Here is a 15,956-nt window from a genome sequence, read left to right on the forward strand (position 1 = left end):
AAAGCGCACATCTACAACTCTCTCCCCGATTCAACACAGAATTATTTATCAAAATTAACAGGTGTGAATGATATTAGGATTTGTGTATTTCCACGCCACGTACTGGATTTGTTGTGGAGCACCTCAGCAGGCAATGCGAGCAGTTCTTTCCTTACCACACACATAATGTAGGAGAGGATGGCTCCGGAAGACCCGATGAGGGCCCCGACGATGGTGAGCAGGTTGTTATTGAGCAGGAATCCCTCTGCACACAGAGCCCAGCCCGAGTAGCTGTTCAACACTGTGATCACCACGGGCATGTCAGCACCCCCAATTGCCGCAGTCAGAGTAACACCCTGGTTAGGAGATGCAAAAAAAAAAAAAAAAAAAACAAACAGATTTTTGTATTTAGTTGTGCTTCATTACATGTTTATCCTGCTTTGTTCTAACAACTTAAGGCAATCTTTCCCTGGACCCTGGATGCAAGCCGACCACAGTTATACACACATATACCAGCTTTTATGCTTCTATTGGCAAGTGAATGCTAATCTAGTTCCAGCATGTGTCCTTTCCTGGCAGTATTGGCAAAACTTTTAAATCTTCCCCTATATGCATGTGGAAAATATTCAAAAACTTCTCCAAATTAACTATAAAACACTGATGCCACATGAGCATTACAATCAAGTTTAAAATCAGTAAACGGCCTCCAGTTGGACAATAGCTTGTGCTGATTTATACCTGGTGGCAGATGGGACAGAGATGCTAGCAATGTCTTGACTCACTGATTGTAAACCAACCAGGCAACCATTTGCAGCTAGTCCAACTGGCGCCTAAGATGGTGCTTGAAATATAAAATCCAAATATGTAAAGCCAACAGCAATATACATGACAAAGTATTGTTTAAAGAAGTCAAATATTTAGCATCATTTACTGAGAATGTATTTAATTAAAAAAACAGACCTTTGGCATGCTTCATAATTCTGTCGTAAATATACTGAAGCACATAAGAAACGCAACACAGGGGTCTAATGGATTTAATCAAATATTTTAAACAGAGATATCAAACAAAAAATCACAGAAAATGTGAACAAAAATACAGATCAAAGAATCATGATAAGTTTTCAATATGAAACGTGACTAACTGTCAAAACTAGTAGCGGGTAGGACCTCCCTGAGCATTACCACAATCCTGGCAGCGTTGACGCATAGACCTTATCAGCCTCTGGACAGACTGCTGTGGGATGTTCCGCCACTCTTCCTGCACAGCTGCAGTGAAGGCTGACTGGTCGTGGTTGTCTCTACGCAATGACGGAGATGGATCAGTCGGACGTGACGGTCCTGGGCCGTTGTGGTGACCCTCTGCCCTCTAGAACGTGGCCTGTCCCTCACAGAGCCAGTTTCCTGGTTTCTCTGGACTAGTCTGCCGATTGTTGAAGCAGAACATCTCATTCTCCGGGCAAATGCTCTCACAGACAGGCCGCCTTCAAATCATGCCGATAGTAACCAGATGATCTTCTTTACTCAAGAGGGGCATGGTCGTATATTTCACTGTTCTTTCGTTAATTAAAATCATGTCTTTACAGATGGCTACTTATACAGACTCGTAAATCAATTCATTTTGGCAATTTTAACTCAACTCAAAATACCAGACATTGAGCACCTGGCATTTTTACAAAATCACATGACTTGAACTCAGTATTTTGTTATACCAAGAAACAATCTAAAACAATCAACTAATCTGGTCACTATTTAAAATGCAAATAACATTATGTTTGTGTCCAATGAGCTACCGAGGACTGTTGCGTTTTTGTTGTGCATCAGTATATAAATCCACAATGGAGTGTCTCTTTATCCACCTGATTGAATTAAAAATTCTAAACATGCCTCTTAATCCTTCCATCTGGAATTTAAAAAAAAACAAAAAAAAAAAACTGCTGGACTTTGATGTATGCTTGCTAACTAATCTTAAATCACTACACATTTACAAACTCACTTTCAACTTTCTTTTGTACATTGTATTTTTCTATTGTAATGTGGACATGTAAACTCCACCTACAGAAAATACATGAGTTTGAAAACTGATGAAATACACATTAAAATACAGTAAATTGCATATAAATCATCTTTGTTGTCTATGTAAAATATGAAAAAGTTATCTTAGAATATAATATGTTAGTATCCCCGACGCATGTTCAGGAAACTGAGAAGACAGTTGTGGGTCAGTGTTTACCATGACGGCAGACAGTGCAGACACAGAACCCAGGCAGGTGATACCAGTGGTGTAGCTGGGATCCATCATATAAGGGATCATTCCACCCACACTAGCTGCCATCAGCCCAGCGTTCAAGAAGTGACGTCCAGGAAGCATCAGAGGTGACGAGCTCAGGAAACCTATGAGAGAACAGCAGATGTCAGCAAAAGAAACCGGTGTACTAATCATGGCAAAGTTAATTGTTGTTTTTTTTTAAACTTTGAATTGTGTGAAATCACATTTTGCTACACTACACTGTAGATTCACTCCCTGTGCAGCTGATATGAGGATAGCCCTTCAAGTCCTAGGTGCTGCAATGAGAGTGAAAAGTACCAGGTAGTGTACTAATATTTGTTGCACAGGGAGAAAACCTACAGTAGCAGGTTGAATGGCCCTCATCCACAACTTGAAAAACACTCTAAGGAAAAATAAGTCAACAAATGGTTTTGGCTAGTGCCTTCATCAATGTAATAGACTCAAGACAAAGAAGAAAAAACAAGTCTGGAAAAGTAAATGATCCACAGAAGAATGATAAAGCACTTGTTATACTAACAAGAGGCAAGAAAGGGTTTTTATTAAAGCCTTCCTAATTGCCCATTTAAAAGGTTGCTGCACACACTGTTTGTAAAGGTTTCCCCTACAAGATTGTTCTAGTGTTTACAGATTCAGGAGGGCACACTGTACCTCACCGAAGAGCTGTGGAAAATGACTGGAGGCTGGACATTAATGGAGTCCTAATCTGATGTTGGGTCTGGATACAGACTAAACAGGGCTGTGCTTCCTACAAAACTACGCACTTTATATGATGCTAAATGCAATAGTTTTACCACAAGTTGCCTCAGCCGACAATAAATGTTGATTTTGATTACATGTTTTGACCTGGAAATGGTTGGTTCCATGGCTCAGTCAATGTCTAGTTTGTAATGAAATAGAGCATGGTTATATCAGTTTGAAAAAAAAGGTACAGTAGGAGAAAAGTATCCAGACTAATTATTTGCAAAAGTGTACATGCTATGCTTAGCAATTTATACGCTGTGATAAAAGGCCAGAATAGTAATAATAAAAAGTAATATGACCATATATTTAAAATCACTAAAACTACCATGTTATTTTGTTTTCCTGGATTATTTTTCATTTGATTATTTCTTTACTAATTTAGCTTATTAGCATGTAATATGTTGAAATTACTGAAACCACTGGGTGTCAATGCAATAATGACCACCATTTTGCTGCAAACTACAATACAAAATGGTAGTAGGTATATTATTATAGATAATATGACAACAAAGAAGAATAGTTTAAAGTATTTATGACAGTGTTGTGGACTTCCAAAATGTCAAGTCATATGATAAAGTGATTACATAAAATGAAGGGCATAGAAATGCCAGTGTCACTATATCATATACTTATATCTATACGGTATATATATATATATATATATATATAATATCATATATATATATAAAATTTATAGTCGTGTTTAAATTTCAACCTGTTTATGTAATATAATTTATATTATATATATATATATATATAAATTTATCCAATGTATTTGTGCTGGGATTTAAAAAGAAATTAGACATTAATAAATTGCCATTCCTAAAGTTTATAATCACACGTGCGTGTCATATTTATAGGAGTCCACGCTGCCAAATACATAAACTTACTTCGTTTTAATATCTTTTGAATTCATACCCCTCCCCCACTCCCCCCAGTGAATTTACAAAACACGCATACCCTGGAGTTTCCCATAAGCGACGAGGGAGCCGCTGAAAGTCACTCCTCCGATGTAGGTACCCAAGTAGGCTACGATTTTGGTGAGGTTGGCAGCTGGGTCAGTGGCGAAATGTGGGTATTCCACCATGTACTCTGCCACGCAGGTCAGGACTGCAGCCATCCCCACCAAGCTGTGGAAGGCAGCGACCAGCTGAGGCAGGTCCGAGATCTGGATTCGCTTTGCAATAGTCAGTCCTAAAAGAATGTGAAGTGGGGTTAAACACAAAAGTATTGAAGACAAAATGCCTTTGTGAATAAAAAATAAATATTTTTTAAGAGGTTCACCCCTTATGTGCTTTATATTCGATACCTACTTGTTCACAAATTGTCCCCCCAGAAAGGGTAGGCATACTGTAAATGGTAGAGATAAAATTAAACATGGAGGATACATCATTTGTGCTTAGCTACATTGCTCTAAAATGGCTTTGAGGAGAAGAGACAAAAACAGTTTAAGCTCACACACAAATTCTTACCCAAAGTGCCACCAACCGCCATGGCGCCACTCATCTGAGCTAGGAGTTCAGGGGAAGGCTTCAGAGCCCCAAGGGTGGCTGCCAGACCACCAGCAACGCCCATCATGCCCAGGGCATTGCCGAGTCTGGATGTCTTCTGGGTAGAGAGGCCGGCCAGGGCTCCTACACAGCACAAGCCGGAGCCTAGGTACATCATCTGGAGAAAGAGAGACACACAGCATTCATGGAGCTTGGTTTAACAAAAGGAAAGCCTGTATTTTTTATTTGTTTTAATTTTTTTTTATTAAATTATAACTATTGTAGGTTTAGACGTTTACATTTAAACACACTCATTTCAGCTCATGGCAAAACCACTACACTAACATATTCAAAAGTAAATGAGGAAATTAAATACAGAAAACCCACATTTAAAATTCCCACCCCTCATTCCCCAAATATAAAATGGCAAAGCCCCTTGTCAGGTACTTGTCTTGTAAATTAGGATTCCAAATAAGACATCTCTTTATACCAACAGGTTGATGCTCTCAATAAAATTGTGCTAATGCCATAACCGAGTTTAAGCTCACCTAAACATTACTTTAAAAACCACAACTACAAAGACCACAGCAATCAGGACTGCATTCAAAAAGACATCTTCAACATGTACAGTATACAGGAGACAAGAGGTTCCTTATCGTTTTGAAATACACTAATAAAATAATAGAGTGGTATGGGGTAGGGATGGGAATTTGAAACGTTTAAAACGTATAAACTCCACAGAAATGGTTAAAAGTTGAATATGCTAGATGTATAAATCGGTCACGTGACAAATTTCACCAAACGCATTATTTATTAATGCATTCATTTTAGTCATTTATTATCATATATAGTCAGTCCATCACGTATCCACCTGCTGTGAAGCTTGAGTAAGGGCGGATATTATTAAAAGGAAGTAGTTTTTCTAATTGGTGCAACAAATATTGCTAGTGGGGCGGGTTTTATTCTCGGTTGATCTGGCGCTTCATTGGTGCACTCTGTTTTTCATGCTGTAGTGGGCGTGGTACGGTATCAACTCCACTGTGTAATAAAGTTAATAACAAGTGTTTTTTTCTGAAGTTTGTTTTTATATATATATATATATATATATATATATATATATATATATATATATTTTTTTTTTTTTTTTTTTTTTTTTATAAAATGGCTTCTCTACACAAAGGAACAAAGCGAAGCCACATTTGGAAGTATTTTGAGGAACCGGACCAGAACTGTGGTATGTAATTATGCCAAACAACATGGCCATACTACAAAAACACAAGTTCAATGCTTCACCATTTGAAATAATCAGAAACTACTGTGGATGGAGCTACTGATGGCAGTAAAAAGCAGAACATCCATAATAAACAGAACGCTCCAGGTGGCGATTGACATTTATTTAGCCCTTACATCCCTGTGAATATGTATACCACAAATTTAAAAGAAACCATTTCTTTTTTCAATATTAATTCAGAGAATGCATACATGTAAATAAAATTATGTACAGGCTTTTTTTTTTTTTTTTTTTAATTTTTTTTAATCAAATTTACCAGTACACTGTTACACAAAAAAAAAAAAATAATAATAATGAATGTCCTAGATATCTACAGTTGTAGTCAAAAGTTAACAGAAACTTATCATTTCTAGAGATTTCTCAAAAACAAAGAATTTTAGGAACAATCTTTTGTAGCAAAAGTTTCTTTGGTGGATGAAGAAAAAAGTTACAAAAAATTCTAGAAAAGTCTGGAAAATGCTGGACTGTAGGCAAACATTCTTAGAGTATAAAAGGTAGGAGGATTGCTGTCACTACAAATAATCCCAACTTCAACTATTGGTTTCTATTATCAAGAAGTACATGCCTCATGGTAGTGTCATAACGCTCTCTCGGACGGGAAGAAAGAAGATTCTTTTACCAAGAACAAGCAGAAGAATTGTGAGGAAGGTTAATAACAATCCAAGATTGACTGCCAAACATATTCAAAGTGAACTGGCTGCAAGTGGGACTGGGGTTTCCATTTCAACCAGAGGTCGAGTATTGCATGGTGGTCGCAGGCCAAGGGAAAAAAAAAAACACTTTTAGGAAAAAGTCACAAGGACAATCGCTTAAAGTATGCAAAACGTCATTTGAATGATGGATATGAGTTCTGGTCAAAGGTTTTGTGGAGCGATACAACACCAATCGAGCTATCTGGTCACGCCGATAGTCGTTACGTTTGGAGAAAGTCTGGCGAGGCATACAAAGAATAGAACACCATACCTACTGTCAAGCATGTAGGTGGCAATATCCTTCTATGGGGCTGTTTTTCCTCTAATGGCACAGGAAATTTAGTTCCAATACATGGTAAAAATGGATTCCGTACCATACCAAAAGATATTGGCCAATCATCTGAAGCCCTCCACTACAAAACTTGGTTCGAAGCGCAACTGGACGTTCCAACACAACAACGATCCAAAGCATGCATCAAAATCTACTTCAGAATGGTTAAAGATGAATAAAAATCAAGGTTCTGGAATGGCCTAGTCAAAGTCCCGATCTAAATTCGCGCAAGAGAAGACCTCGGAATTTGAATGAACTGGAACAATTTTGCATCGAAAAATCATGCCAAAAGCTCACTGACAAATATCCTAATTGTTTAAATGAAGTTATTATTGCTAAAAGGTGTCTCAACTAGCTATTACAGTAAATTCTCAGTTTTCAAACTAACTGGCACCAGGTGGTCTTTGGACAGTGGAATTGTTTGGACAATAGAATAGCAATTATTAAGAGGAAATTCTGAAGATGAATACATAATTACATAAGCACATGCAGCTTTCGTAGCATTTTGAAACACATTCTTTGCGAGGAAAACACATACATTTCAGCTGCTACACAGTGAACATAAATACTAATATGCACACAACACATGGCCAAACATTGGGGATACCACACACCATGTATTTTTTTTAGCAAAGGCTTTCGCAGCAGTTCCTTATTGGGTGTGCAGGTACATTGCCTATGGGTAGTGCTGCCTTCACTCGTAGCCCCTTCTGTGTTAACCAGCCCTCACTTGCGGTACACAATGTTATAAAAATAAATAAATAAATAAACAAATTAAAATTGTGGCATCCATCCAGGCTTTTCGTAGAGCATAATACTTCACTGGAAGCACATTGCGATTTAGATTTTTAAAAGCACAGGGGTTTTTGGACTTCCCAACAACAACAACAACAACAACAACAACAACAACAAGCGGGAGTTTGTGAGTTCCACTCACATTACCACAAGCTAGAATTGTCAGTCTTTCCTTCTGCACCTTAAATCTGGGGGAACTCAACTCCTTTCGGGAAGCGAAGGTTTTTGAAGGTAATGCTTTCCAATACAGTCCAGATTCGTCTGCGAGTAAACTTGTTCACGGCAGTAATGTTCACTCTCAATTATTTTACTGAACTCATCCTGAAATTTCGCTACAGCCTCTGCATTTGCTGACATTTTTTCTCCTTCAACTGCCAATTGACGGATGTCATGGTGATGTTTTGGAGCCATCCTTGACTCGTTTTAAAATTCGTATCGCCCTTCAGTTTAGTGTTCAGTTCTGATGCTTTAGCCTGCAGCATTGGGCCTGAAACAGGAACACCAGAATTTGTTTTTTGAGTGAACTAGAGACAGACTGCTCCGTCCAGCTTATTGTTTTCAGCAGTCTTCGTTGTTTTTCTATGACCTCCTAACTAGCGTCTCCACCTTGCTCACAAACTGTAACAAATTTTCACTACCTCTCTTCAGATCGCTGACTGCAGATTTTCCAATCTTCAATTTGGTAGCAAGCTTTCACCTGACAAACGTCTGACAAATTCTATTTTTTGTGAAAGATTCAGTACAGTTGTGTTTCTTTTCCCCTCCATCGCTGCAGTACACTGTACTTTAAACTATACACAATGTAAAACACAGAAACCGGAAGCCAGTAAGCGCGCAGATGTTTAGTTGAGTATTAAACACAGGGCAGCAACACGTTATGTGTGAGGCACGGGGAGGAGAGCAGGGGGAGGTGGTCAGTTAGCAGAGGTGTTCAGGGAAACTAGATGTTTGGAAAATGGAGGTTTTACTGTAATTTAATTTTCTTTGTCTATTTCTTGTAACTTTTTCCTCATCCACAAAAGCAAAACTTTTGCTACAAAAGATTTTTCCTAAAATTCTTTATTTTCAAGAAATTTCTAGAAATTAAATTTTCCATTGGGATATGTAAACTTTTGACTACAAAAAAATATTTTATAATTATTATTGGTTTTGTTTTGTTCTTTGATATAATATAACGTGTAAAAGTTTAGTTTATTTTATTCACTGAGTGCCTACAGGTACATCTCAATAGTGCAGTACAAATACAAAGAGACATTTACTAAGATAAAAATAATAATACAAAAGATTGTTGCCTTTATTAAAAATATGCACGAATGAATCTACTGATTAAAATCAACCAATTAAAAATTTGAATCGAGTGACAGCCCTAACTTCAATATACACTTACTATATACATACTAACCAAGGCTGTCAGTGTAATATAAAGAGTGTGTGTGTGTAGATATGGTTTACACGCTGACACGTGCATAGCATTTAATCGTTCATACAAATGTACCAAAAGCACATCCCTAGTATGGGATGGAATTTTAAAAGGCGATTGCACAGACCTCACTATCCTGTAACTACTACATCCCGTCTTGAAGCGCTAGAACTTTAACAAGGCAATATTTTATAGAAACAGGGTCATTATATATGCCAGAAACCTGTAATTTTCTGTTTCCTGTAATGCTGTGTAATAAAATGTTGCTCAGTAACACTTCATAACAATCACAATCCATGTGTAGCGGATATAGAGGAGAAACCAATGCTATACCATTCCCAAAGGAACACAGACTGACTACATCAATTATCTGTTTTTCTACATATTTAGAACATATTTATCTGTTTACAAATACACCATGGGAATCTTACGATATGTTTACAGTACACAGCATACTGTAGATACAAGCACAATAATAAAGAAGAATATGTTAAGAATCCCTTGACAGAGTTAATGAGAATGACTGCTGTGCACTGATTTATATTGTGTTTTCTGGAGAGCCCCTCACCTCCTCAATTTTGTAACCACAATTGAGTGCAGCTGCATATCCTCCCACGAAAACCCCAGCGGGCAGGAGGTACAGGTAGTGGTGCTCTGGGGGGTCAGTGGGACGCCTGAACATATCCAGCATCTTCTTGGTGACAAGAAAGCCACCTGCAGAGAAACAATACGAAACAAGTCAGAGGTGTTAACCCCTTGAGGTCCTATGTCGGACCAGGTCTGACATTACAACTTTTCCTTTTCAGCCCATCAAAAAGACGTAAAGCACAGGTCTCTAGTCGTTTTTTCTCCGGAAAAAGCAGAGAAAAACTTTTAATGGCCAAGTGAGACCAATAGGAGCCAAATGAAGCCAAAAAAAAAAAAAATGGGGGTGTAACTGACCAATACAGATAGCCCCTGCACCACAGAGATAACAGGTACACAAAGGAGATAACTGCTTCCACATCCAGCGCTCAAAGAACATCACGGATATTTGAGATGTTACAGTAATAAAATAATAACTTGGATCACATTACTGAGGAGTTTGATGATAAAACGAGTGATCAGGAGAGGATTTATCAGTATGCACGTCTATAAAGAGGTATATGAAAAATACAGCGACCAAGGGGTGGAGCTTGGCTGGAGATGCAGTACTGATGACCTTTTGCCATGCAGTGGTTTTAAATGTGTTTTACTCTAAAAATATATATATTTTAAACAGTGTGTATGAAAATAAATTGGACCCAACATGCCTAACAAGCGCTGAATAAATGGACTGCAAAGGGTTAATAGTCGTACATTATCTGCATCTGCCAATTTTCTTGACAAGTGCTATAAGCAACGCATTATGAATTATATGCATTTTATGGCAATAAACGTTTGACAAGTATATGACATAGAGTACAGATCGTGATTAATAAGTTCCCAGGCCAAATCCTTTTGCAGCACACAGTCTATTTTTTTCTAAATATACAGCACATTCTGGCAACTATTTTAATAGACTTCACTCAAGTGTGGATACATCATTCTGTACTTCTTTTGTATAATCTAACAGTAAGAACTCTTATAATCAAATCATCTGCACTCAAGTGTGATGCAGTGCTGAAGCCAAGGACACCATGTATGAATAAACAAATCCAACAGCAAGTTCATTTACAAGGCTGGTGGTGACCCTTGTACACTGAAACATGACCGATGAAGACAACGTTTAATGAGCTAGGAGAACGACAAAGGCTTGCACAGAACTGGGCTGGGGACATGCTCACAGGCATTTCTCTGTCACAACTGCCAGGCTTCAAGCTGACTGAGAACTTCTCTAAAGTTTCTACAGATTAAGACTTGAATTTATGGAAGTATGTTTGGAGATTAATGTTTATGTATGCATTATCATCAGGAGAAGACAACCTTTGGCACTTCCAATCCAATCCACTCCACTGCAGAACTTTGTTCTAAATGGCGTCTTAATTATTTAATTAGCCTCCAACAGGGTCAATTAAATAATTCAGGATCTGGTTGGAACAAAGTCCTGCAATGGAATGGAAGTGCCAAAGGTTGCCTACCCCTGCATTACATAATGTCAAGAAAGATTAAGCCAGTCTTGCTGTTTTACTGTTGGCTTGCAGTTTTCAACAGCAGTGCTACTTTAAGTATATTTTGTTTGGCATTCCTGTATTAAGAGTGAATTTATTTCTATGGATCCATTCATTTTGTACCAGTAATCACTCTATCAATTTTGATTAACCTTTCATTAAACTTGTAAGAAGAGAACACCAGTAGAATGGCCAGATTCTAAAAGGTCTTGCCAATTGCCAGCTAAAGTAATTCCAGACCTAAGAATGCAATCATTATTAGTCAGTCATGTTTAGAAGCAGATAAGGGAGGGAGGGAGGAAGGGAGATTTTTTTTGTTGTTGTTGAAAAGAAATATCTATAAATGTGTCAAGTGTTACTGTTTCCAAGCACAGTAACTATTCTCTCCAGCATAGCATGCCAGCAAGACTTGAACTTGGTATTCAGGGACCCAGTTTGGATAAGCAATATCTGACATTAAAAGAATACAACGCTCATAACTCCAGTTATCTTTTAAGTGACATTTTGAAATTAAAGGTTTTAAATCAAACTCCAGAAGAAATGCTTCTTCTCTACTTCTGTGCTGATGGATAACCTTTCTGGACTGAGGTTAACAAAATGTACTGATAAATATCTGTCTACCTAAAACTTTCAATTAAAAATCATATATTAATATTTCAGTAAGACCTCAGAGAACAGACAGAAATGTTAGGTTATTAGAATAACCGTGGTTCCCTGAAATAGGAATATTAACCATTGCAAATGGGTGTTTCCCTTTTAAAAGACACCCGAACCTGAAAACTGTTCTACCAGAGATGCAGCTGCTGTTCCAGCCCCACAGCATAAGGCAGCTACGAGTCCTGGTAACATTGTAATTTTCCTTCAAGAACTGCGACCATGAACGCTGCGACCGCGACCGTTAACGGTTAATATTCCCAGTTCAGAGAACCAGGGTTATGATAATAACCCAATGTTCTTTTTCAAGTAGGGAATATTAACCATGACAAATGGGTGAGTACACCCAAGCTGTCACAAGTACATGGTACACAACACTGAACTGCAAGCTAGCAAGCTTGTTTGAGATGAACAGTGTTCCAGCAATCTGAAAAACATTTAAGATGAACTCACCTCTAATGTTCTGACATGAGTGTGGACTGGGAACCTTGGAACAAAGCCCATAAAGTCACCTGACCCCTGATGGAATGCCCGGTGAGCCTCTCAGGCAGCGGCAGATTGGTCAGTTCGTAAACAGTCTGGCCTGTGTCTGTCAGCCATTTAGACAGACGGGATTGAACCCCGTAACAAACTTTTAGTCCTGTCAACATAATACGCTAATGCCCACACTGGTCAAAGAGCACGAAGCTGGCGCTCCCTGTCAGATTGGAGAGGGGGATGGAAAGCATCCAATTCCACCAACTAGTTGACATGGAAAGCCGAGATGGTTTTTGGCAAAAAAGCACAGTTAGTACAAAGGGTGACCCTCATTCTGGCCTCTGAAAAAATTAGACAAGCTTTCAAAACAGAGTGCCTGCATTTCACTCACCCTCTTAACGGAGGTGACAGCAAACAAGAAAGCTGTATTGAAAGACTAAATTTTAAGCTCAGCTGAATGCATGGGCTCAAAATTGAGGTTTTGTCAGTGCACTGAGCACTACATTTAATCTCCAACGAGGAACTAAATCCTTCACCAGTGGCCTAAGCCTCCGGGAGCCGTTCAAGAACTACCCCGCCAGGAAATGAGCTCCTGGGGAGACAATCGATTTTTACATGGTACATCGAAATGGCTGCCAAATAGAGCTTTAAAGTACAGATTTTCAGAAGGTCCTGTAAAAATTGCAGTATAACTGCCATAGGGCAGGTCGTGGGTTCAAAACCACGCGACAAGCACTGCACCTAGAACACGACACACTTGTAACCATACTGGGAATGGGTGGAGGCTGCCCTAGTGTTTTGTAGGGTGTCAATCACCCTGTTCTACAGCCCCAGACGGCTCAAATGAAGCCCCTCAGGGGCCAAACCCCAAGCTGCAGTCTCGATGGGTTGGGATACCGCAAAGTGCCCTGGATCTGAATGAGCAGGTCGTGACGCATCGGTGGTTCCCACGGCTGGCCGTTCGGGAGCTGCATCAGGGAGGAGAACCAGACTCTCCTGGACCAGTATGGGGCTATTAGGAGCACCCTGGCCCGGTCCTCCAGACATAGTGGGAGCAGCACAAGCAGTGGAAATGCATAGAATAGACACGCTGGCCACAGTTGCGCCAGCGCATCTACCCCAAAAGGTCCCTCCTCTCCTATTATGGAGAACCACAGGGGACAGCGAGTTGACTCCCGAGAGACAAAGAGGTCCACTTCTGCCCTCTCGAATCTCTCCCAAATGAGGCTCACAACCTTGGGATGGAGTCTCCACTCTGCGTCACTGCCACGAGTTCCACAGCCCAGTTGATCACACCCGGCAGGTGAACTACCCGTAGTGAGTGGAGGTTCACTTGTGCCCACAGCTAAGGTGCTAAGGTCCCAGGAAGGAACAGCTACTCGAGCCGCAGGCTTACCACGGCGCACAAGGCCGCGGTGGGACTTAACCAGCACAGACTATAAAACAAGAAAAGCTCAAAATAAACAATTTTTACTTTAGCGATTCAGTAATAAAAATTCAGCACATGACAGCAAGGCTAAAAGTGTATATAGAGAAAGAATAATACTTATCAGTGCTCTGAAATAATCAGCTTGGCTGAAAACGGAAAATGGCGATGTTACCAGGGAACATAGCTGCTTTATGTTGCGAGGGTGGAGCAGCAGCTGCTGCGTCACCCTTCTCAGACGAGAGTCTTTGGTATAAAAGTCTTCAGGTTTGGGTGTCAAAGGAAAAACACTCATTTGTAATGGTTACTATTCCCCTCTTGAAAGGGAACAGTACCTAATAAACATCTAATAAACTAGAATGGTCCCAACTGTTGCCTGGTTGGAAACAAAGTTGGGGAAGGCTGGGTTGGAAAAGTCAGAAAGGTCAAGACATTCAGGCTGTCAAACCAATGTAGCTTGAACTTGAAACAGGTGTGTTTTTTGTAAAATATAAATTCATGTTATTAAATGTACAAAAAAATTGAACAAAAAAAAAAAAAAAAAAAATTCTGACTTTTTATAGGGTCACTTGATGCTTAGTTTTGAAGTGCAGATTGTTCAGGATCACTTACCGGCTATGTTGACAGAGGAAATGAAGGCTGCCATTACAGCCAGTACCTCTGCAGTAGCGGTGGGGGTCAGGCCCCCTCCCATCAAAGACAGCCCACCAACTGCTGTCAAACCTATCCAAAAAGAGAAATAACATCGAGAAAGATGATGACATAGAGCTTGTACTTTGTTAGGAGCGTAATGTGTTTCACACAAAAAAATGTGTTTCACTTCACATTTAAAAAGTTTACCTATTATGTTAACAGAGTAGCTACGATATGTTATCATTTTTAAAGTAAACGTGTGGCTTTTTTGTACGGAAAGCAAACCTTTTGCACACATGTCATAATGTGTGTTTTCTACTTTATTGAAGTGGTTGAGTAGAGCTCTTTATGCATAGCATGCCTGCTAAACGCACTTGACATTCAGCAAATTCCAATCCATGTCAATCATTTTAATACACCCCGAGACAGAATCAAACCTAAGAAATTTTGTTGACTGCAGTCTTTGGATGAGATTCTGAATAATAATGTTTAAAATAAAAGGAACACAAACTTTTCTAAGACGTTTTACCCGAGATGGCATTGGTGACAGACATGAGTGGAGAGTGAAGGGCCGGAGTGACGCCCCAGACTGTGTGGTAGCCCACAATTCCAGCTAAACCAAAGGTGGTCACCATTTGAGTGAAGGCAGCAGTCGGAGCAGCAAGGCCCAGTCCTATTAAAGTACCAATACCTGTGACAAAAAAAGTACATTATTATTATTATTATTAAGTCATTCAGCAGACACTTTTATTCAAAGGAGACTTAAAGACTAAGGGGTGAACTATGCATCAACAACTGCTGCTGCAGAGTCACTTCCAACAGGACCTCCGTTTCATCCAAAGAACGGAGCACAAGGAGGTTAAGTGACCTGCTAAGGGTCTCACCTAGGGAGTCTGTGGCAGAGCTGGGACTTGAATCTGGAACCTCCTGGTGTCAAGCCCTTTTCTTTAACCACTGGAGCATCAAGCTTCTACATTTCTAACATTAATGTTAATGACCTTGGTTTAACAATGAATAATCATTTTAAGAAGTGAAGTGCTCTGTATCCTTCTGAATACTTGCATGAGTTTTATGCTCCATACCACAAAGTGTAGTGCTTACTGCCAGTTTGTTCTTGTTTTTCTGTTGGAACTGGATTAGGAGCAGGATATCAGTAAAACAGAATGAGGGCAACCCAGGCCCTCGTCCATATGCTTCACATCTACAATAACTTTATACAAGTATTCTTCCTGAAACATTTCAGCAGCCTTCAAGTCTTCTGGAGGACAAAATCTAAATTGACATGAATTTATCAAATGTGGTATTATTGTTGCAATCATGTGCACAGAAAATAAAAGTGAAAGACTAAGGGAAAAGAAAACAAGAGAAGAACCAACTGCTATGAATCATATCCATTCATTCCACTTTCAATAAAACAAATGGATTTGCAAGCCTTAGAATTATGATGAATGCAATTCACAACAGTTTCATTATCCTGATTTTTTAAAATTATAAATATTTGTCATCAAGTGAAATTTACTACAAAAGGGCAATTTTATACAAATCCATTATCATTCTTTATTGAAATTGTTCCCACTATATATCTCTGCAGTCTGCTGTGCTTCTCACAGG

The 15,956-nt window shown here is 39.2% G+C and overlaps 1 protein-coding gene across 2 annotated transcripts in view; it reads right to left on the minus strand.

Annotated features, from left to right (window-relative positions):
* Positions 1-15,956, minus strand: part of nnt (nicotinamide nucleotide transhydrogenase) — a 44,619-nt gene that overhangs the window by 13,459 nt on the left and 15,204 nt on the right. For both annotated transcript variants that reach the window (XM_041235980.1, XM_041235988.1), the window contains exons 11-17: positions 14,875-15,036; positions 14,325-14,435; positions 9,595-9,740; positions 4,480-4,675; positions 3,968-4,201; positions 2,210-2,370; positions 156-335 (exon numbers count right to left, since the gene is read on the minus strand). In XM_041235980.1, the coding sequence (XP_041091914.1) occupies positions 156-335; positions 2,210-2,370; positions 3,968-4,201; positions 4,480-4,675; positions 9,595-9,740; positions 14,325-14,435; positions 14,875-15,036 (1,190 nt within the window). The remainder of the gene's footprint in view (positions 1-155; positions 336-2,209; positions 2,371-3,967; positions 4,202-4,479; positions 4,676-9,594; positions 9,741-14,324; positions 14,436-14,874; positions 15,037-15,956) is intronic.

Source organism: Polyodon spathula, chromosome 2, assembly GCF_017654505.1.
Source record: "Polyodon spathula isolate WHYD16114869_AA chromosome 2, ASM1765450v1, whole genome shotgun sequence".
Lineage (NCBI taxonomy): Eukaryota > Metazoa > Chordata > Actinopteri > Acipenseriformes > Polyodontidae > Polyodon > Polyodon spathula.